The sequence below is a fragment of the Colias philodice genome, chromosome 29, assembly GCF_061535455.1.
Source record: "Colias philodice isolate Cphi_HAF_F1 chromosome 29, ilColPhil1 Martin Lab GWU primary, whole genome shotgun sequence".
NCBI classification, from domain to species: Eukaryota; Metazoa; Arthropoda; class Insecta; order Lepidoptera; family Pieridae; genus Colias; species Colias philodice.
Window position 1 is genome coordinate 1,158,102 of NC_143114.1, and position 24,840 is coordinate 1,182,941.

Here is a 24,840-nt window from a genome sequence, read left to right on the forward strand (position 1 = left end):
ACCTAATAATTCTATATTTGATAATTTTATTTTTACTTTCCAGGTCAATTTACTTTAAAACCGAAGTAAATAAGGACAAGTCGATAAATAACATACAGATAAACGTAGAACACATAAACATAAACAATTTACTACATTATCTAAAATCACAACGAAGATTGACAGAAAAAAGCGCGGGAAACCAGGAACTGTCAAAACACAACGACTATTTACATTCCGATTATATTTATTATGGTTTATTAATTAGGAGGCACAAATTAAATATACCATCAAAACTGTATACAATGTTTTATTTATAATTTCGATTTTATATAATCTGTATTTAGAAAATCGCTTATTTCACTTGCGTAATCGCTTGGCTGTGTGACATGATGATCATGGTCACCCGTGTAATGAACTTTTATGAAAACAGGAATATTTTTTTCTAATTTCTCCATGTATTTATCAACACCTTCATAGGAGATTGATGATATGGTATTGAACATGGGTGGAGCGTTTAGGGCCCACAATGAACATACAGTTTCTCCATCAAAAGGTATGACGACAGGTTTCTTTGCAGAAAGGTCCCATTTGAACCTAAAAAAAGGGAATAAATAAGTACCTATAGTTATTAAATATATCAACTTTTGTAATGACAAGATAATAAAATACTTATGTCGTTGTTTTTTTTGGTAAACAAAAAATGTATTGTGTATAAAGTTGATGAAATTAATTAACATCAAGTATAATTTTTTTAAATAAGTAGAAATATGAACAACATTATTCGAATTTTTGTTAATCAAGCTTATATAACAAGAAGTATGAGAATCACTATCTATTACAAAAAACCGCATCAAAATCCGTTGCGTAGTTTTAAAGAATTAAGCATACTAGGGACATAGGGACAGAAAAAGCGACTTTGTTTTATACTATGTAGTGATACCTTGATTTATACAGCTTCTGGTTGATTGTCTGGCTCCTAATGGCTAGAAAATTAGCATTTAAAAATAATATACTTTCTAGCTTGATGATTAAAAATTATTATTAATATGACAAATCACAAACATAAAGTGCAAAAAGAGCTTATCAGTTAATCTCTTACTAGTATAGTGAATGTGACCCACTATTGGTACCTATACTAAAGCGAAGGGGTTTGTTTTGCAATTTGCATGCACTGATCACGTAAAAAAATACTTAAACAACCAAATTACGTCAAAATTATTTGCTAAATTTTTCCTGCAAATCCATGTTTTCTTCTCTAGCTTGCTGCAGCTGGTATATACCGCTTCGCTAATGTGAACATTTTGTCTATGAAAACATAATCTTAAACGATAGCTCACGTGCTGGTGGCAAAGTTGGGTGGGTTGCTTGTTATGGGTGTACACATAGAGTTTTAAGAATTTATATTTTTGAAAAAAAAATGCGTCTGGAATTTTATAAGTATTTTTTACGTACTCAGCGTATGCAAAACTATAACCTCCCTTGAGCTTAGTATACCAACAGTGGGACACCCTGTATATTATATTATCTATGACTAGCGGTCCGCCCCGGCTTCGCCCGTGGTACATATGAAAAATAGATGTTGGCCGATTCTCAGACTTACCCGATATGCACAGAAAATTTCATGAGAATCGGTCCACCCGTTTCGGAGGAGTATGCAGACTAACATTGTGACACGAGAATTTTATATATAAGATACTAGCTGTGCCCGCGACTTCGTCCGCGTGGAATAGTGACTGCATAGTACATAGTTACTACTTAACTTAATTATTGAGTAAACACGGACTACCATAAATAAGTAAAAGATCTGTTAGTAAAATTTATTACTAAACTGTGCTAAACAATAAAAAAAATAAATGCCTTATTAATTTTCTACGTAAAATTTCTTTTAAATTATGTCATATTATTTTTAGGCACCAGGGGGGAGGGGAGCAAATTTCTTTTCCTTCCTTCCTTGTATGGATGTTTTTAACAATGTATCGTGCAGCAACTGATTAGCTTAATCGATACTCAGTTTTTATCAAATCCAAATCAGATCTTTCCTGAATCCTGTCTCACGCCTGTAGTAACTAAACCGTTTAGACCGTGCAATAAAAATTAAATTAAAAAATAAAACAACGCTACGAAGAAAAGTGCATAAATAATAAAAGGAATAAATAATTTCACAAACTTCCCGAAGATTTTTAAAAATAAATACCATTTTAAATATTTATAAAAAAAAAAACAAAGTCGTACTTAATTTTAAAGATCGTCGGAAAGTTTGTAAAATTATTTATTCCTATCGGTTTCTTATTTTCATGTAATATTTTCAAGTGAGCGAGACCTACCTCTACTTCCATATTACATTCCTACATCATATTGATATCTATAAGTTTGTTGCTCCTTGACATCTTTTAAGTTGGGCCGTAACCGTGCACAAATTGTAATGGACCACAGTGGCAAAAGAAGTGGTATATTTAGGAAAAAATATTGCCAAGGGCCAGGCCTATGTAGCTTTGAGTAGAGTTCAAAATTTCCAGGGTGTGGCTACCCTCTCGCTCCCATATCCCCTCTTCTTTCACAGACTTTCAACCCTTCCCTTTCCACCCCTAGTAAATGGGAGAACCGATTTTGATGTAAACCATATCTAATTGTACCTATATGTACAGTGTACACGTCATATCCTGTCGTTTGATGCTCCATTTGGTTTATTTATCCCCACTGTCACCCCTAAAAAGCCCTAAACGTAATAAACGGATGAACCGATTTCGATAAAATATGACTAATTATTGTAATTCACACATTGGACTTTCATATTTTGATATGCCGCTTGAGTATATTATTTGACCACATTCGATTTTTGTTCATTCCCACTTTTACCGCTGTAATCTAACAAATGGATAAACCGGATTGGATAAAAATATAATTAAGTGTACTTCACCCGTTATGCACTTTCATTTGATATGTCACTTGGGTATATTTGACAACATTCGTTTTTTTTCATTTCCACTTTTACCCATATATAATATATAATAAATGGATGAACCGATTTTGATTAAATATGTCTAATTATACTTTACACGTCATGCCCTTTTATTTGATATGTCACTTGAGTATATTTGACAAAATTCATTTTTTATTACCACTTTTATACCTATATCAAATAAATGGATGAACCGATTTTTATAAAATTTGACAAATTGTTACTGATAGGTCGTTCACTTTCATTTAATATATCACTTAGGTATATTTGACAATTTTCGTTTTTTTCATTCCCACTTTTACCCCTATATACCTAGGTATAATAAATAGATGAATCGATTTTGATACACTTTATCTAAGAACCAGCGTCGGAAAATATGCTGCCTAACAAAAAATCCGTAAAACCGCATCTAATTCGGATTACATGTTAGCGAGCTACCGTGGCACAAACAGACACACACACAGACACATAGCACTTATCACCCATCTTTTTGCGTCGGGTTTTAAAAATATAATACGACATAATTTAAAGGAAATTTTATGTATAAAATTTACCTAGAAGTAAGCATAATTCTAATTTGACCCCCCACCCCCACCCTTGGGGACTCGATATGATCACTTGGACATTTATAGGAATAATAATTGAAACAGATAACTTACGTTTTATCGTACAGTGTACAATAGAATGCCTTAGCAAATGTTCGCCGTGAATACTAAAAGAAGAATACTTAAATAGTCATAACTTTTTTATTTACGAACCGATTGACATGAAATAAACACTAAATGTTAAATGAAGATTACCACAATATATTAGTGAAAACCGCATTTAAATCGGATAAGCCGTTTCTGAGATTAGCGTGTTCAAACATACAGACAAACAGACAAACCGACAAACAGACAAACAGACAAAAATTTTTTTAACTACAGTTTTGGGTTTGGGATCGATTTAATAATAACACCTACTCATTTTTTTTTACATATTTTGATTGTACAGACACGACTTTTCTAGAATTTTATTATATGTATTGATTACATACCTACATTTACCACGACTAGTGTGTTCCAAATTCCTTGATAAAAGAATCTCTGCATCATCCCTGTTTACTCTCCGTCCTCGTTGAATCATTTCCAAAGCTTCTTCGTACGTCAATTCCGGTTGATTTTTGGAACTAAAAAAGACAATATATTGAATCATTTGAGTAAGACTTTGTTATTGGATTTTGATTGGATATTCATTTTTTCATATTTTTTTTATTAATTTATTTATTTAAACATCAGATGCCATTACAGGACAATGCCCAATGCGACAGAGATACAATTTACTAACAAAATAAACTTAACTAGGTAATTTAAATACTAAATTTAAATTACATACCTACACAAATCAACATAGAAATAGAAAATTTAAATAACTTTCTATTAATAACAGATTTATTGTATAGGTACTAGAGGTCCGCCCCGGCTTCGCCCGTGGTACATATTTCGCAATAAAAGGTAGCCTATGTCCTTTCTCGGGTATCAAAATATCTCCATACCAAATTTCATGCAAATTGGTTCAGTAGTTTAGGCGTGATTGAGTAACAGACAGACAGACAGACAGAGTTACTTTCGCATTTATAATATTAGTATGGATTATTTAAAATTTTAAAATGTGTTTTTAAATAACGTCTTAGTCGCATTTAATGCAATGTATTGCACTATATTTTAACCCTAACATCTGATCACACTATTTGTTACATTTAATAATCTGTAATTTTATTTTATTACAAAATTCAAAATAGAATTACAAATACTTAGGACTTCTTTTTAAAAACATTGCGCCTTTAAAGTATAACAGCAAATATCACTATACTCGTATTTGCTTTATTTAATACTTGCTTTTCACCCGCGGCTTTTCCCGCATTTAGAAAGAAAAACCCGCATAGTTCCCGTTCCCGTGGGATTTCCGGGATAAAACCTATCCTATGAGTTAATCCAAGTTACCCTCTATATGCTCAATTAATTACATTGTAATCGGTTCAATAGTATTTGCGTGAAAGAGTAACAAACACACACATGTAGGTAAACATCCTCACAAATTTTCGCATTTATAATACCTATTAGTGGGACTGTAGTCTCCCGTCTATCAACATGTGTATAATATTGTACGTACAAGCTTACATAAATTTGCACTTAAACTTAGTTTAAACTACTATTCGAATATATACAACCAATATTTCAGTTTTAATAAAAATCAGAGTACAGAACAGAGACGAAATCATACTAATCCACACTAATATGTACATATTATAAATGCGAAAGAAACTCTGTCTGTCTGTCTGTTACTCAATCACGCCTAAACTACTGAACCAATTTGCATGAAATTTGGTATGGAGATATTTTGATACCCGAGAAAGGACATAGGCTACTTTTTATCCCGGGAAAATGATGCAATCCCGGAAATCCCACGGGAACGGGAACTATGCGCGTTTTTCTTTGACTGCGCGGGCAAAGCCGCGGGCGGAAAGCTAGTATTATATATGCAAAAGTAACTCTGTCTGTCTGTTACGCTTTCCCGCTTAAACCACTCAACCAAGCTCTCAACCAATTTTGATGAAATTTGGCACAGACAATCTTTAGAACTGAGAAAGAACATAGGCTACCTTTTATCAAAACACGAAGCGAAGCGGCGTGCGGAAGCTAGTTACTTATAAAATGTTAAATATTAGATATTATCCGAGTTCAAAAATAATAATTTAAAAATTTGTGTCGAATAAAAATTAAAACGTAACTGTCTTACCTTGGTCTTACCACAAAAAACTTTAGACAGGGTTTATCTTTAGGCGCGGGTTCACAATCTGGTTTTGTCGTATTTCATAAACAACTACTAAAGTGACAGATCCCTGGTTTAAAGTTAGACTCAATAGACTACTATGTAGGTATATATGGTTAGACTGTGTTTAAATTATTGTTTTGTGGTAATTTGGTATTGCCACAAAACAATTTTAACGTAGAACGCGCTCTCCCCGCCATACAATGCTAGGCACCTGAACTGATCGCCCGATTAGTTGACAAATCAGTACGCGAGACAGTCAAAGTTTGCAGTAGAATCGCCGCGCGCACACAATATATAAAGTGGTTCAATAATTATTTGTCCTCACACATTGAAACAATTAAGTTTAGTGGAGGGGCGTTCATTTTTTCATTGCGTTCATTTTTTTAGATTAGACAATCTCTACTTACATGTCAAAAAATCATTTGAAAAAAATGTATGCAGATAAAAAAGAAGTACCTAATAGAAAAATTGAAACTTACCTCGCCATATTGCTGTAGTAATATTCGTAGAAATTATAATTCCACAGAGGGAAAGTTCCCGTTGCTATAGACATAATACATAAAATTAGCTCTGGATCTAGGTTCACCATCTTTATTATTTTATTAGGAAATGCTGCGTTGTACAAGCATGCTGTAAGAAAACACAAATAATAATTTTTAAAATATCTGTTTGTAATCTTCTTATATATAAAAATGAATCGCAAAATGTGTTGGTAAGCGCATAACTCGAGAACGGCTGAACCGATTTCGATAATTCTTTTTTTATTATATTCCTGGAAGTACGAGGATGGTTCTTATGTAGAGAAAACGTAAACATGTACCACGGGCGAAGCCGGGGCGGACCGCTAGTATTAAAATAAAAACGTGTGTGAAACCGGGACGCAGCTAGTATATTATACTAAAATTATAAAGCAAAAGGGTTTGTTTATTTGCTTGAATAATGAATACGCTAAACTCAGGAATCACAGGTCGGATTTGAAAAAAATATTATGTTCACTGTTACATAGTCCATTTATCGAGGAAGACTAATAAAGGCTGTATGTATGTACCCTTTCACTAAGGGCCGATTTTTCCATCCTTGGTTAAAACTTATTCGTCGAATAACGTATTAACAACCATTTCAATAATGTATTCTTTGCCCGTCTTTGACAGTTTACGGGTGACATTTTAATTTATCGTGTAATACTTTATCCCACCAAAAACATAAATGTAAAATTGGGAGCCAGGTTCAATCGTTGACTTAATTGTCGAAAAAGAATTGAGATCTAAATGTGTGCCAAGTTCTGTAGACAGTCCAGAAATTTATTTACAAAGATGTATTACATTCTTAGGTGAACTGAAAACTCAATTGTTTTATTTTCCCTTATAGAACAACGTTTATTCCAAAATATGACTTTTTAATTTGAATAATAGGATTATTTTCACAAAGCAAACAACTAATGACCTATTGAACCCCATAATTTGATCAGGCTAGTTTTTTTTATTTACTTAATATATTGATATTATTGAACGTTATTATTTGTGAAGTTCTAAAAACTAGCCAAGTCAATTTTTTGCTTGTTAGGGGTGTACACATAAGTTCTAAGAATTCATCTATTTGAAAAAAAATATGTCTGGAATTTTATAAGTATTTTTTACGTACTCAGCGTATGCAAAACTATTTAAGCCTCCTTGAGCTTAGTATACCTACCAACGGTGGGACACCCTGTATAAGTTAGAATTATTGTTGTTACAACGGCAACGAATACTCACAGATATGTATGCCCAATGAATGAGAGATGGTGATGAAGGTCTTCCATTTCATATGCTTTACCACCTGTCTGATGGTTTCCACCTGGTGACCTATGGAGATTGGGATCCCGTAGGGCAAGGGATCCGAGTCTCCGTGCCCTGAAAGTTATTATATTATTTAGTACATTGTTGTTTAATAAAATTTGGTTTGATTTTGTCTGTGTAATGTATAATGTAGATATTATAGTCAAATCACGAAACACAATCTCTTCGCGGAAGGACTGGTTTATCTTAGGTGTGGCAAAAGCCATCGGTCAAACCTCGAAATACATTTGAATTTCACCCTTTGACTGAAGTCAGCAGCTGTCTCGGGCGTAGGCGAACGCAGCATAGGCATCGCACGCGCTTAAGACGCCTCAGCTAGACGACGACTGACGATAATTGTTTTGTAAAATATGTATTACATTTATTTAGGTTTTGACAAAGTCATTATGGTTTGACCAGTCCAACCTATGAGTGCCCGAACTTCAGGGTTTGACAATTACAGAGATATAATACATGTTAGTAAGAAAAAGTAAGGCCCGTGTCCCCTAGCGGGGTATTGGCTGTACGGCTTACAACTATAGCAAGAAGTGTCGTTACAGCTTTTGGTCTTAATTCCGTCTAGCCCTCTTTCGTCGTTCGGAATTTCGTCCAATGTTCCCGTTTATGGTGAAACAATTGTAAGTATGACATTGAAGAATTTATGACTTTGAAGAATTAGTGTAAATTGAATTAAGTATGTATTTTATAATCATGTAAATTATAGTGTGTTCGTTTAATTATGAAAATTTATTTGTGTGTACATTTAAATAATTGTACTAATTTGCTTTCTATTTTAATATTTGCACACCCAATCGATGGGTAAAATGTATTAGCCACATAATATTGTAATTAAAATTAAAACATCTGTAATTTGTAACGACATTTTTGCAAAGAAATTTAATTTGAACCTTTTAATTTGTTTGAACGTGCTAATCTCGGGAACTACTGGTCCGATTTGAAAAATTTTTTCAGTGTTAGATAGCCCATTCATCGAGGAAGGCTATAATCATTACGGTAAGACCAACAGGAGCGGAGCCACGCGGGTGAAACCGCGAAGCGCAGCTAGTAATGTGATAATTCAGTCACCTGGCAAATCCAAAGCCAGATAGAAGAAGTTGTCTGGCAGTAACTCCGCCAGGGGAATGAAGGTAGCCGCGCTGTCCAGCTTTCCGTGCACCATTAACACCGGTGGATTGCTCTGACTGCCCCATGATATACCTGGAAATGTTTTTTTAATTATTAAGTACAGTTCTATTCAAACTTAATGGTGGTTCGGAAGTTAGCTGCGAACGCACGAGACACATCACATTAATAATATAGCGCCATTTATCGGATAAACTAAGATTTCCATTTAGAAACTTAACCCATAAATTATCTCTATGTATATGTACAAAATTCTCTCGTCACAATGTTAGTTACCATACTCTTCCGAAACAGCTGGACCGATTCTCATGAAATTTTGTGTGATTGGGTAGATCTGAGAATCGACCAACTTCTATTTTTCACACCCCTAAGTGATAAGAGTAAGGCAGAACAACGTTTGCCGGGCCAGCTAGTTAATCATAAAAATTACTTACGCCGAAGTCTTGTGTACGAAGGAGCTTATACTATATTACAAAAAAACTCGAAGCACAGATCTAGACAATTCATCACATATTCACAAATACACAAATTCACATTCCTATATCACCTATTTTCGTAAATAAAAAAAATATCGCACCCGCCAATTTACCCCACGGCACGCTCATAGACCACTCTTTTCTTATTTTTCTTGATTTTTCCATTTTTACTGGCCACTAACACGAGTATTCATATTTTTAACATCAGGAAATATGGCACTAATTTTATTTAATTTTTGTTACATAATAGAGTGGCTTAGAGTAGGTTTTTGAGTTGAACCAAGGTCTTTTTTAAAATAAGGTACTTGTTAAAGGTCAAACTGAATTAATTAGAACGCTGCGTATAAAGTTACTTCATAAACACGTGGATGCAGAAAAACGCCTACTAATAAGTATTTTATGTAAAACTAGCGGTCCGCCCCGGCTTCGTCCGTGGTACATATGAAAAATAGATGTTGGCCGATTCTCAGACTTACCCGATGTGCACAGAAAATTTCATGAGAATCGGTCCACCCGTTTCGGAGGAGTATGCAGACTAACATTGTGACACGAGAATTTTATATATAAGAGATATCTCCAATTTGCCTGTTTAATGGCCTTTGCCTATGTTTAATGTTTATACCATCTGCTAACGTTGTTGGACGTTGAGTGCCGCTTGTTAAATCGACGTTCGGCCTAGTCATTCAATCAAATAGTAGATTTAGCCGGGTGACGGCGACAAAAGCGAAAACCTAAGAAATCCAGAAGAATATTAAAAGACACCTATCTAATACCTATGTATGTAAATGACCAATAATATATGTACTACTACCTACTACATACTGACTGACCGGTTGGCTTGGTTGGTAGTGACCCTGCTTTCCAAGCCAGAGGTCGTGGGTTCGATTCCCACCCGGGGTAAATAGTTGTGTGATGAACATAGATGTTTGCTCTGAGTCTGGGTGTTAAATATCTATATAAGTATAAATTTATAAAGAATATAAAAAATTCGATCACGAGGCGGGACTCGAACCCGCATCCTTTCTCGCCATTTCGGGGCGGATGCCTGACCAAATCAGCCACTCGTGACCCGCCAGAGCAATCGAATTTATTCTATTCTTTCAGTTTTATGTGTCTAAGGGACACACCGCGCGCCATCTTTTGAAATAATTAACAACCATCTCAACCAATATGAAACACTTTTCAGTGTGTTGGGGCTTGTTATGTGCGGGTTAATAAAAGATGAATAACTACGCAAAGGTTATATTTCGTTAACTACATATATATATTCGTATGTAATTAATATTCGACCTAATGCGACCAACCCGCGTCCCGACAAGCCCTTAACTGTCTGTGCATAGCGCACGAACTGTTTATATATATGAGTTACCGTGTGAACTTTCTTAGCGTTACACTTGAAATTCGATAACTCATAAATTGGCTTGTCGTCGCTACATCATTCCCCCCTTAAAATAAAAAAGGTATACAAGTAAAAAAATCTTACAATAAAATTAAACAATAAACAGATGTATATAAAATGTCGCTATAAGGTTACAAAATGTTTACAATATAAAGTATAAAAAATGTTCACAATATAAATCAATCATAACGTATACAAGTGGTTAACAGTTAACACCTAATTTCGTTAAACTATTTATGTTATTACAAAAACTCGGTTGGGTCTTCTAAGTGTCGTGCGATTATTGTTACACGTCAATTAACACTTAGTAACATTAACATTTCAAATCCCAATACGTTCTTTACACTTGTATCGTTTAATATTACAAAGGCTACTACTAAACACTCATAAGCCATAAATCAAAAATACTTAAATTTCTAAGTAGTAAACATTACAATCAAAACTCAACACAAACATAAATTTGAAATACCATACTTAAAACGTTAAACAATGAACTCGTTTCAAAATTACTTAAGTTCTATTATTTATTAAATACGATGTGTTGATTACTAAGTATTTATTATACATTTCTATGAAGTCTTATGAATACTTATAATCATCGTAATTCTAATAAATATAAAATAGTGGAAAAAATTACAAATACAATACTATTACCTAAATCGTACTGGTAATCGTATAGCTCTTCCACTACGCGTGGTATGTGTATTAGACAATTCGCTACTTGGAATTTGTAACGGAACCTTAGTATCTGCCCCAGATGTCGTATCATTATCATCATTCAAATAATATGCAGGTTTTAGACGGTCTACAGATATTCTAACTTTCCTGCCAGTCATTTGAATATAAAATACCTTTTCCTCTCGACTCAACACACGATAAGGACCGTCGTATGTTGGTTGTAAAGGCTTACGTACTGCGTCGTTTCTTACAAAAACATAATCGCACTTTTGCAAATCGGGGTGAATAAATATGTTCCGTCTTTCATTCTGCCTAATAGCTACTGACTGATATTTCCTAATAGAGTCTCGTAATTTACTTGCATACTCAAGACTGCTATTTATTTCTAAACTCGATTTTTTATCGTAATAATCACCTGGTAATCGTAAAGTTGTTCCGTACGTAATTTCTGCTGCGCTTATGCCGGTATCACTTCTTACTGCTGTTCTAAGTCCTAGCAACACAGTTGGTAATTCCGTAACCCAAGATGATGATATATTGCATAAACGAGCCGTTAATGCCGCTTTAAGCGACCTATGCCAACGCCATAGCGTCCCCCTGTCACTATGGTTAGGCAATACGTCCTAAAACCTTCGGGTGAAGTGGGTAAAGGTCCAATTAAATCAACATGAATATGTTCAAACCTATCGCACTGCAGAAACGATCCTAAACCTGACATTGTATAACGATTAACCTTCGATCGTTGACATTCAATGCATGTTTTAACTTTTAACCCGTTGGCCAACGTGACGAATCATATTTGGCCAATAAAAACGATTTTGAATCAATTTGCGTGTAGTCCTTATTCCGGGATGACATAAATTATGTACACTATCAAATGCAAAACGTCGAAATTTATCAGTCAAGTAGGGTCTAATTTTATCATTATCTAAATTACAATTATTAATAAATGTACCGCTTTCAAGTAACATTATTTTCTTTGACCTATTATTAGCGTCTTTCGAATTAGATAATTGTAACATATAAGAATCTTGTTGTTGATTCTAAGCAAGTTCTGCGTAATCTATTACAGTGGGACAACTTATTGTTGCGACTCGTGATAACAAATCTGCAACGACATTATCTTGCCCACTAACGTGTTTCAAATCCGTTGTGAACTCACTAATGAATATCAAGTGTCGTGTACGTCTGGGTAACTCTTTCTCGCTATTTACTTTAGAAAATGCGTAAATTAACGGTTTGTGATCCGTATACACCGCTAACTGTCGTCCTTCGACCATATTCCGAAAATGACGAATAGCCAAGTAAATTGCAAATAACTCCCTATCATACGTACTATACTTGCGTTCAATCTTAGATAGATTCTTAGAAAAATAACCTACATGAGTATCCGATGCGTCCGTTAAAGTGCGAGCGATGCATCGGCCCTAGGGTGCTAAAAAAATCTGCACTTTATAAACAAAAACATAAGTTGAGTTACCTTGGCGATAATAAATAACCATTTATACGGTCGCCGTAAACTAAGATCTAAAGTCATTAACTTAGTACCAAATGTCTTAATTACACTAAACTACACTTTATAATCACTACACAGTACACTCACTCGCGGATTGGTTATTTTTAGACACTGGTAAAATTATTAAAAGTCGGCTCTCCTGCTGCTTCTGCCACGCACAAGGTTGACGATAGTACAATCTGGCGATATGCTTAAAGCAGTAATGAAAAAACATAACCAATTGGGATTTTTCTGTTTTGATATCCCTGCACGATCGCGACTTCGGGATGCGGAGCGATGCGTGCGATTTCCGTACTCTCGACCGCTAAACGATTTGCCTCTCGAGCCTGCACATTCCAGCTGGTTTACCCGCTGCTTTAATTGTGCTAACTGCTCGAGAAGGTTAAACTGCACTGACGAAATTGCTCTAACTGGAACTGCCGGATTCATTTTGAATTAAATTTTTATTTAATCAATAAATTAAATAATCACACAAACGAAATCTATGCAATTCACTATAATAATGTTCACTTTTTGTCGGGAGTCACCAATGTAGACACCGGCTTGTTATGTGCGGGTGTAATGAAAGATGAATAACTACGCAAAGGTTATATTTCGTTAACTACATATATTTATTGTATGTAATTAATATTCGACCTAATGCGACCAACCCGCGTCCCGACAAGCCCTTAACTGTCTGTGCATAGCGCACGAACTGTTTATATATATATGAGTTACCGTGTGAACTTTCTTAGCGTTACACTTGAAATTCGATAACTCATAAATTGGCTTGTCGTCGCTACAAGTGAATACAATATTGTAACGATGGAACACGACCTTTTTTTGTTGAAATTGATATTTTTTTCTATTCTTTATAAATTTATATTTATAAAGCATTTGAATGCCATAAAACCAAAGATGTCAATTTCAATCTATATGTATTAATTTAAAAATTATATATGTATGTTTATCAGCCATTTGGTTTTCATAACACAAGCAAAAGCTTAGTATGGGATCAGATCGTGCCGTGTGTGAAAATTGTCCTGAAATATTTATTTATTTATTATTTATACTACCTACATCTCGGTTCCGATACAGTTCAGATATTTTTGCTTACAATATTGCTCTTTCCAAATTACCAAGTTTCGTTACTTCTCCGTGAAAGTTCAAAACGACGCCACTATAATAGTCCATACAGAAGTACCTACTCAAACTCCACTTTTTACCAATTTTAGTAAAAACTAAAAAGCAATGTCATATAGCACGGGTAAAGGAAAAATTGCTAAACAATTTTCAAATCGGACAAGTAGTTCCTGAGATAAGCGCATTCAAGCAAACAAATAAAGTTTTATAATATGTACATATTCATTCCCAAAAATTTTTTTTAAAAAACCTGTTCAAATGGAAATGGAAAACGAGTTTTCGTAATGGTATGCAGAAACGGTTCTATAATTTATACGATTTTTATTTTGTTGTCAACTTATAAAAATTAATTATAAAATTATGCATGATTATTAGTACCGATATAATTTAATTTTGATTATTTATTTAGTAATATTATAAGACCTTCTAACCTTCGGACCTTCGAACTTTCGACTTTAAATTACTTTGGTCAAAAAAATATTCTACTTAGTTATATAGGTACTCATGAAATTATTGTATTGTCGAGTTGCAAAGATTAAAAATAGGTTATTTAAAATTTTACTTACCTACCTAATTCCTTTGCCTTGTTCCCTTGTGCTTTAAAATTTTGCCGCCGCATTTTCTACATTCTCGGACGTGACAACGTCTTATAATTCGATAGCGCCGGCTGCACGCACAAAAAAACATGACTCATGCGGCGTTACCGCGTTACCTCGCTGTGAGGCGTTCCACGTAAGGCTTGAAGTGCAAGCGAGAGCGCGGAACGAGTGACAAAGAAGCGCAATCGGACGTTGTCACCATAGATAATATAATATGTTGTCACGTTCAACTATCGTCAGTAAACCAAGAAGCTTATATCTATACACTGGAGATTTCGGTATGAACATTTGACGTGTAACCAGAAAATTGTTGTGTTCTATCACTTTCACACCTAACTTGGTATTGCCACTGTTAATACGAAGTTTTCCCAAGGCTACTATGTATGCTGTAATATTCTGTGCAAAAGGTTAGTTTTTGTACATGAGTTTGTTGATAAATTGCCAACAACGTCATTCAGAAGCATTGTTGGATGAGACAATTATTATTTATGCTAAATAAAATAAGTATCTGAACCAATTATTAAAAAGCGATATTCCCTGATTATGGGTAGTAAAAATAATAAAATTGTAGCAACTCTCACTTTGACAATATGACATAAGTGTCAAAAAAATTGCGTCGCTTCGAATATTTAAGTTAATATTGTTGCGTATTTAATAAATATTTTCCGAATATTAATAATGTATTGCATTGTGAAAAATTGCAGAAGTTTTTGGACACCAAATTCTGGCCTATAATTTCACAGGCAAGTGTATATTTACGTTATTTACAATATTCCTCAATACTCATGCATTTACCTGTTTAGAATCATTTTAATGGCAAAAATCGTCAAATTTATCATCATTTTACTAAGCAATCATGTTAAATAAGTTCTTTTCCTAATACTTTCATCATTTTTCAACAAGTTTTCAACAAACAAATTTAACAAGTAAGGTAACCATGATGATGGGTTTTTACGGATAGCGACGATAATATATTGCTAAACAATATTATGATGAACATTTAGAACACCATTTTAAAAATTTTTATACTAGTAATGAAACAACACACGACATCGGTATTGCACTCACATATTGTGGTTTGTTCTTTTTTACATTGAAATTTATACTTTTTTTTAAAAATATTAGGTTATAATATTTTTTTGTTTTACGTATTTCAGCTTTCCAAAAATGAAATAAAAAGAAATAAATGGCTGTCCATAGTGCCTATCAAGGGTGAAATTTATCAACATGCCAGAATATGCAGTTTGCATTTTAAGCCTGAGGATTACGGTCCAGAAAAAAATTAAATACCTTTTAAAAAGTGCTATACCTTATTATTTACCACATTCTTGTTACTGCGTCTCAACTGATAAAGTAATTTTAATTATATTATAATTAACCACCATGAAACCATTAGTAACCGTAAGTACAGCTCCTGAAAGACAAACGAATTTCTGAGAACTGTAATATCGTTACCACACATCAACACTAGCGATGCAACTCTCCCTTTGGAATATTGAAAAGTTCTAGACTGAAGCTTGAGTAACCAAAACGATGTTTTAATGTATGTAGCACTCATTTTAATTTAAAAATCGTAGTATGAGATCAAAAGTTATCAAGCGTTATTTAAAACTATTATTCTCTACCAATTAAAATGGTATGTACCTATAAAGATGATAATTATTCATGTAAGTTGACCAGTAATATTATAATATAAATACTGTTAAAAATATATGTCGTTATAATTTATAGACCATGATTTTTATTTTTTTTTATTTCGAAAAATCCTGAATATACAAACCAGTGTGGTCACCCACAGAAAGAGACAAAAAACAACACTGACGTCATTCAAGTTTATATTTTCTTGTGACAAGTTAATGGTCATAGTGCAATCTCCAGTGTATTAGATATAAGCTTCTTGCAGTAAACCGACTTTACAGACAACCAATTTTTTTTTATGTAAGTAACGCTTTTTTGAATGCGGTACACCTATGGATAAATCTGTAGAAGCTTGAACCAAATTTTTAACTGCGTGGCAATGTCGTCGTGCGTAACATGTGAACTAAAAGAAAAAAAAACATTATGCACTGCAAATAATTGAGAATTCATCTTCTGAAAAAGTCATTCAACAAAATCGTTGGGAAATTCTTCGGATCTGCGGCTTAGAAATTAACATGAATAACGAACACGATTGTGATAACGCGGTAAAAAAAATCTCTTATAATAGCTCTATAAATCTGCTCTAATAATAATTAATTATATTATGTTCATTATTAGATACCTACTATTCGCCTTGCTATTCGCACGATTGACGAATGAGTAAATCAGTGTAAATTGCGGTAGCACAAAGTAAGCACAAAGTAGTTTACACTTTAACACAACAATCGCATTATAGGTAAGTACCTACCTACTCTTGACTATATTATTTAATAAGGAGGTACATAGGTAGGTATGTACTTAGCGTAAATTTTACATTGAATCCAGATCATTCAATTTATTAAGGACTAACAATTGAAACGTGGTAATTATTGATATACATATTGCATATGCACTATCCAAGTTTATCTTCTTATCTAGATTCCCGCCCGCGGTTTCCTATAAAACTCCCAATTTGTATAAAATTTAATAAAATATTATGTACAGTTAAATCCTTCCTCTTGAATCACGCTCTCTATTACATAAAATCGCATCAACATCCGATGGGTAGTTTTAAAGATAAGCATATATAGGGATTTAGGGATAGGGAAAGCGACTTTGTTTTATAATATTACGTAGTGATGATTACACGATCGCGCGAATGACGAGGCGATTTGTGTGATTTGTTTAAAAAAAACGGAACGTCATTTTGCACTTTGAATTTTGAAACATGCCAAATGCCAATGTCAATAGTCAATACTGAGTTGACGTAAGTACATGATGTAAAAAAGGTAAATCTTCCTCCGTAAACGCTAATGTAATATTTTTTCCTGTGAATTAAGATTGGACCTTGTACTGTTCAACCTTATTAAATATTATTAATAATACAATTCCGTGGTTAACTCAAAAATTGCAAGCGAAAAATTTTACAATTAAAGTTTCAAAAGTGTCAATTTTATAGTGTTTCGAGGAAATTATAAAACCTTTATTTTATTATAATGGAATTTAAAGAAGAGCTGGTCAAAGTTCCCTGGGGGAATGTTGCAAGTAAGTGATAATTAAACCTACAAGCTTTAAATATCCGATGATCAAATTCATTAAAAAGTGGTAACAGAGTTGTGCAAATAGGTTTAGAGACATTTAATAAAATTAATTTTATCTGAGTTTATAATATGTAATAAATTATATGCTTAATTCTTGTGATAAATACATATTAACACATTACAAGCTATAGTATTGGTTTTACAAGCTCATTTTTTGTTGTGTTTACCTTTAAAGCATGATAAACATTTAGCAAGAGTTTGGTACTGTTGGAGAAGTATATAAAAATAATCAAGGAGTTAACCAGTCATAGTAAGTCTACTATGACTGATGACCAACATGTATAAATATTCTTAATATACAGGGATGTCCCACTGTTGGTATACTAAGCTCAAAGGAGGTTATAGTTTTGCATACGCTGAGTACGTAAAAAATATTTATAAAATTCCAGACACATTTTTTTCAAATAGATGAATTCTTAAAACTCTATGTGTACACCCATAACAAGCAACACGCCCAACTTTGCTACCAGCACGTGAGCTATTGTTTAAGATTATGTTTTCATAGACAGAATGCTCACATTAGAGAAACAGTATATGCTGGCTGCGCGAAGCTAGAGAAGAAAACATGGATTTTCAGGAAAAATTTAGCAAAAAATTTTTGACGTAATTTTGTTGTTTAAGTATTTTTTACGTGATCAGTGTATGCAAAACTACAAGTCCTTTCGTGCTTAGTATACCAATAGTGGGACACCCTGTATAATATCTCACATAAGACTCCTATATAAATAATACATGTTTTAATCTTTCACATTGAGAAGCTGTTATAGAATTTTTTATTGCCAATGAAAATTGTTGTTTTTTTGAGTAATATTCTTGCAATAGCTGCTTGTCCTGAATTGACCCAGAATAATCATAAAATTGACTATGACACCCACAATTTATAATGTCTGTCTATTGGTTACTTAATTTTTAAAATCAATTCAGTAGATTCAATGTCATAAACTCATTAATTAACAATTTTTTCCGCTTTATAATATTAGTGTAGATATTTAGCACGTTCAAGCAAACAAACAAACACTTCAGCTTTATAATATTAGTATGGATAACAAATTAATAATTATCATTGAAATTATCATAACATGAATTATGTATTCTTAAATTATGTAGATTCTCTAGTATTTACTTAAATTTCAAGTGGTAAGGTATACAGCGTGTAATTGTTAAGTGTACACAATACACATGCATGATGCAATTATTCCGTAACTATTAGATATCAAAAAACTTTAAACTGGTGTCAAAAGCTCTCTACCTAATGAGTAAAATGACAATAATAACTTTTGAAAAATAAAACGGGAAATAACTATCCAAAAATTTTACATCAAACACTCCCATACATTTGCTTGAACACATGGACCACCTCTGGGTTGTATTTAGAAATATTTTTCTGTTGGATAGTCCTTTTATTTAGGCAGGCTATTACTTTATTATAATATCATGGTATAACCAATAGGAGCAGAGAAGCAATGAAAAATATTGCAGTAATATTACTTTTTAAATCAAATGAAGTATTGTGTGTCAGCTAGTTAAATATAGAAGAAAAAGAGCGTGTTTGCCGAGCACACGTGTCAGAAGTAAAACTTCTTTGGCAAGATTCAAAGATATGAAAATCGTCGCCTTACTCAATGACGGTATTGCCATGACGCGACCTTGAAATTTTACTTTCAACGCGCCTAAAGAAGTTAACGATCTACTGTAGTTCCTGAGATTAATATGTTCAAATAAACAAACTCTTCAGCTCTATATTATAAGTAAAGATTGCATGCAGTTTACGTTTGTAGTTCTTAATTTTAAAATTTTCATCAACTGATTTCAGCGCTATCATGCGGCAACCCTAAAGGCGAGAAAGTGTTGCTAGTACACGGCCGCCTGGACAGTGCCGCCACATATATACCGTTATTGCGGTTACTGCCGAAAAAGTATTGCTATGTTGCGTTCGATATGCCTGGTAATGGGAAGTCAGATCCGTTCCCTAAAGGTAAGTTTTAGCGTATCTTGTCTAATGGTTGAATTATAGTTTTATAAATTAAAGACATTTTTTTTTATCACAATGGCATGATAACTGGAATTATATTAAGTAGTTATTTTTAGTATGTTTGAACCTTCCTTTAGCTTCCATAAATAATTAAAGATTAAAAATAGCAAAAATGGAGCAGCATTCTTGAGGTTTAGGGGAATTAATACACAGCAATTGTTTTTTTTTAATAATAATGTATAATACTTAAAAACCTAGTCCTGAGAAATGCTTTTTATTTTGTTTTATCACTATCACTACATAATATAAAACAAAGTCGCTTTCTCTGTACCTATGTCCCTTTGTATGCATAAATCTTTAAAACTACGCAACGAATTTTAATGCGGTTTTTTTAATAGATAGAGTGATTCAAGAGGAAGCTTTTACTATATAATTTATTAGGTTTTAGACAAAGCGGGCGAAGCCGCGGGCGGTAAGCTAGTTTAAAATAAATAAAACATAATAAAAAATGCAACATTTTTAAAAAATTCATTTATTGTTCAGCAATTTTTCATATTACAGAAAACCAAATGTTTTTTCCTTTCTTTCTATTCTTTCCAAATTGTCAGGTAGTTTATATAAAACTGTTGATTATAATTTTCAGGCACAATTCTTTCTCGCTTCATCGGCGTAGTGGTGATAGATTTGATCGTAAAGCATTTGGGCTGGAAGAAGTTCATCTATTTCGGACACTCCTTGGGAGCTGAACAGGGTGAGATATTGTTTGTCACTACATAGTATAAAGCAAAGTCGCTTTCTCTGTCCCTATGTCCCTATGTCCCTTTGTACGCTTAAATCTTTGAAACTATGCAACGGATTTTGATGCGGTTTTTTTTAATAGATAGAGTGTTTCAAGAGGAAGGTTTATATGTATAATGACATCTAGTAAATAGTGGAGAAGTACTGTTATTTTTGAGGTTTCTAATGTGATGTCGTAAATATTTACATTTTTCCGCTTACATTGCAAACGCAGGCTGAACCCTACGAGTTTTATCAAAATAATGTACTAAGTATTATACACATTGAAAAGGTCTACAGAAAAGTCCGCGCTGGTATATGTCTATCTCTAAGGGCGCGTTCCCACTATGTCGTAACGACTAATTTATCGTTCGACGACTGTCATCTCTACCTGTTCCCATTATAACGATTGTTTGTCGTCAACATTTTTTATCGTTTAGCGACTGTCGTATCTAGCTGTTCCCATTGGATCGCGACGACATTTTATCGTTTCCTGGCAGTCGCTTTGTCGTTTACACATCATTTTATGTGTGATTACTAGTGCGTTTACTCTCCTGAGTTCAATGGACGTCATAGAGTTGAGAACGGCTGAACCGATTTCGATAATTCTTTTTTTATTATATTCCTTGAAGTACGAGGATGGTTCTTATGTAGAGAAAACGTAAACATGTACCACGGGCGAAGCCGGGGCGGACCGCTAGTCATTGAATAAAATTGCTTGCAGATTTAAAAATTGCGGGACGTAGCGTTTGCGGCGGTACCGGCCGGCCGCCCGGCTATATATTTTATACCCCGTGCGAAGCCGGGGCGGGTCGCTAGTTATAAAATATAATAAAAAAGAGCGTTATGTGCCGAGCACACGTGTCAGAAGTGAAACTTCTTTGGCTAGATTCAAATATACTAGTATTGCTATGACGCGACCTTGAAATTTTACTCTCAATACGCCTAAAAACGCTTTACTTTAAAAATACATGCATTTACCTTTTAGATTGTAGGTTTTAACAAAACTTCCACGAAGCTAATGTTTATTTTTACAGCATAGGCACCAAAATTATTGATTTCAAGATGCCAAAGCCAAAGATGTTTCACTTCTGACACGTGTGTTAGGCACACACGCTCTTTTTATTATGTTTAATTAAATGTTTATTAGTATTACTTTCCTTCCTCCGCCAGGCATGTTCTACTCAGCGATATATCCTAAACAAATAAAAAAGGCAATTTTCCTCGATCCTGGACCATCCATAAACTGGTGTAAGGATGTAAACTATCCTGTATTCTTCAAGGAAACATACGAAAATTTCTACGATAATTGTCACAAGTATGATTATGAGAAAGAATATACAATGGAGGAAGCGATTAAAGCCGTGAGGAATAATCGAGCGTTGAATGAGGAACAAGCTAAGATGATATTGTCCAGGAATCTTGTAGAAACCGGTCCGGATACTTATAAGTGAGTTTAATCATGCCAAAGAATGATCCTAACTAATATTATTTACTAGCTTTTGTCACGCGGTGCTGCCTGCGATGTCTAAAACTTATAAAATTCTAACTAATATTATAAATGCCAAAGTAACTCTTGTCTGTTTGTATTCTTCACGCCTCAACCACTGAACCGGTTTAGATGAAATTTGGTACAGAGACCCAAAAAATGGACATAGACGTATTTATCGCGGAAATCCCACAAGATCAGGAATTATGCGGGTTTTCTTTTTCTTCTTCTTCTTTCAAACATGCATCCATCCTCACAAACTTTCAGTTTATAAAATTAGTAGGATTCATATAGACTACATACTCAAAAAAAAAATATTTTCCATAAAATATTAGTATGATAATATTTAATATGTCTTTATTAAATATCGTACTAATGAATTACAAATAAGTACATTAATTTTTACTAAAAATATATTTATACATTTTCAGATTGTCCTGGGACAGGCGATATAAGAATTTGGCAACCTTCAACGCACCTCCCGAGTACTATTACGAACTATTTACCTTACACCCCCCACCCTCCCTACTTATCTGTTCAATAGACTTAAAACCCTTTTTCTATTCAAAGAAAAGCGTAACAACAAATCTAATTAATATTTGGGAGGAAAAGTGCAAAAATGTCAAAACGATTTGGGTTGAGGGAACTCATGATTTACATCTTACTAGCGCGGAGAAATTTATAAACGACGTTTTAGAGTTTTTAGAGAAGCCAATCGTTAAAGCTAAAATTTAGAATAATTACGGGTAAAAACGTGTACGTGCCGAGCACGCGTGTCAGAAGTGAAACTTTTGCAAGATTCAAAGATGCCAAAATCGATTACACCATGGCGTGACGGTATTGCCATGACCCGACCTTTAAATTTTACTCTCAACGCGCCTGAAGTAGTTTCACTACAATATGTGATATGAAAATGTTACTTAAAAGAAGGTTGTATGTAATATGTAATATATTTTTGTTCAAATTATGCGACAATGGTCCTTCGTGTCGTATTATATTTTTAGAGAAGTAATATACCACATAAGGAAATATAAATTACAATAACAAGGAAAACATATTAAATTACCTTAAATTATGATCAATACATTTGTTATTTCATTTTAATATACAAAACCACCGAATGACATTCCAACATTGATCTATACATATATATATTTTTTTATTTTTGACTTTTTAACATGGATTATACAATTTTATTATCGCATGCGCAAAAGAGCGATGCAATTTTCTTGCGTTGGTTCTACAAAGAAAAGGACTAGATTCTCTCAACTTGAAAGTAAAAAGTGACTCTTTCTTTAATTTTAAACATCTGACGTTATCCCTTCAATAGAGCAATTTTATTCACTGATAAATGCGTTTATTATAAAGATAGTAATACTAGGAGCGTATCTGCCGAGCACACGTGTCAGAAGTGAAACTTCTTTGGCAAGATTCATAGATACCAAAATCGTCGCCATGACATGACGGTATTACTATGATGCGACCTTGAAATTTTACTCTCAACGCGCATAAAGAAGTTTCGCTTCAAAAACCCGAACTCAGACTATATTAATTATTTTTTTAATTCTGGGAAATATAAAGGTATTCTCTACTAACAAAATATTTCCGAAGATATTTTTAATTTAGTGTATATTATTTAAGTGTATAATTTAGAACAATTTTTAATGCCAAAGTATGACTTTGCGCTTACATATTAAGAAAGTTATACCTATTTTAAATGAACTTGAATATATGTGATGTTTTTCAAGTCATTAGGTAGGTACTAATTTAATGTGAAGGGATATGTATACCAGTTCTTTATTATTTTATACAAAGCATTTTTTATGATTTAAGTAACTATATTTTTATAGGCTTGGTTTATAGGTGATTATTTTAAGTGTTCCAGGGGGACCTTTGTTTTGAATGTTCTGTTTAAATTATTATTTAACAATAGAATTGTTATTTTTAAAGCATTAAATGCATTTTATAAACATTGTTTTTTTTAATATTCCGAATAAGCAATTTTTATATGATTTTCTTTAGATTACTGATTTGTCAAATACTTACAAAAACATAAGCAAAAACAATAAATGACTAGTGAGGATAATAAAAGAGGTTGTTGCTTATAAAAAATTATATATCCGTAATCCGTATCCATTTATTTCTTAGAGCATTATTTACATTTTACATACACATATCCAATACAAAATCAATCCCAATAATTAATTTACACTAGCATCTAACACAATTTACAATTTACATTTTTAAAATGCAATTTTTTCATAAGTCATTACAATTTGGCGCGAAACTCTTCCATTAAAAACTTAGAAATGTCATCTGCCATTAGATGCGGATCTGTCATGTGAACGTCATGGTAACCATCGACAATTTTATATTTATAATTGTTATTCGGCCACGCGTTTTCATCAAACACAAAAGGCACTTTTGAATACGATCCTCGCTCTATGACTTTTTTAGCGAATACAGTTAAAATTGGCACTTTTGAATACGTAAGGAGACTTTGTAAGTTGCTCGGCGAGAACGGCATGAGAGCGGTGTTTTTCATGCTTTGGTCGTATGTGAATCTGGAAATTGGAAAAAGTTTTTAAGAGTATGCTTTAATGCAATTAAATTTATCGCCATTTGCTATTAAAGGACACGGCGATGAAAAGTTAAAGACTTCTGAGGTTTGTGATGAAATATTATACTGGTTATAGAGCGTTTGAAGAAACATAATACATAATATTATAAAGTACGGCTTCGAGACTCGTGTTAAGATGGAGAAAATATGGCCAAAGTCAGGTTAAGGAGCTAGTAAGAAATTAATAATTTTGATAACTACCGTAAGACTGGTTACTGGCTAAACCATGAAAATTTATACACTAAAACTTTCCTCAAGAACA

General features: G+C 33.4%; 2 protein-coding genes across 5 annotated transcripts in view; one reads left to right on the top strand and one right to left on the bottom strand.

Annotated features, from left to right (window-relative positions):
- Positions 1 to 269: 269 nt before the first annotated feature.
- LOC149475714 (serine hydrolase-like protein) lies at positions 270 to 14,703 on the bottom strand. 3 transcript variants are annotated; one of them, XM_089712933.1, is made up of 6 exons: positions 14,474 to 14,703; positions 8,656 to 8,787; positions 7,507 to 7,644; positions 6,235 to 6,385; positions 3,978 to 4,109; positions 270 to 576 (listed from the first exon to the last, which is right to left on the bottom strand). In XM_089712933.1, the coding sequence occupies exons 1-6, from the start codon at positions 14,520 to 14,522 to the stop codon at positions 294 to 296; spliced, it is 885 nt and encodes a 294-aa protein (XP_089569059.1). In that variant the 5' UTR covers positions 14,523 to 14,703; the 3' UTR covers positions 270 to 293. The 3 variants fall into 3 exon arrangements, with proteins under 3 accessions (XP_089569059.1, XP_089569060.1, XP_089569057.1); XM_089712934.1 differs by having other exon boundaries at positions 14,470 to 14,702; XM_089712931.1 differs by lacking the exon at positions 14,474 to 14,703 and adding an exon at positions 9,290 to 9,585.
- A 2,568-nt stretch (positions 14,704 to 17,271) lies between these two features.
- Positions 17,272 to 24,840, top strand: part of LOC149475715 (serine hydrolase-like protein) — an 82,165-nt gene continuing 74,596 nt past the window's right edge. Inside the window, exons 1-5 of one of the 2 annotated variants that reach the window (XR_016317940.1) lie at positions 17,272 to 17,664; positions 19,534 to 19,695; positions 20,336 to 20,443; positions 21,643 to 21,919; positions 22,390 to 22,888. Coding sequence is in view for 1 of the 2 variants with exons in the window: in XM_089712930.1 (XP_089569056.1) it covers positions 17,616 to 17,664; positions 19,534 to 19,695; positions 20,336 to 20,443; positions 21,643 to 21,919; positions 22,390 to 22,693 (900 nt within the window). In the remaining variant the exon portion in view is untranslated. Of the gene's footprint in view, positions 17,665 to 19,533; positions 19,696 to 20,335; positions 20,444 to 21,642; positions 21,920 to 22,389; positions 24,709 to 24,840 lie in introns of those variants that run through there. The other variant, XM_089712930.1, reaches the window with a different exon arrangement.

What these genes read in the sequence shown, in the direction of transcription:
- LOC149475714 (XM_089712931.1), bottom strand. Translation starts at nt 9,353, where the DNA reads ATGGAAAAATCAAGAAAAATAAGAAAAGAGTGGTCTATGAGCGTGCCG. An exon ending in GCCGTGGGGTAAATTGGCGG is followed by an intron (nt 8,788 to 9,289) that starts GTGCGATATTTT and finishes AAACATTTCCAG; the next exon opens with GTATATCATGGGGCAGTCAG. An exon ending in TTCATTGGGCATACATATCT is followed by an intron (nt 6,386 to 7,506) that starts GTGAGTATTCGT and finishes GTTTTCTTACAG; the next exon opens with CATGCTTGTACAACGCAGCA.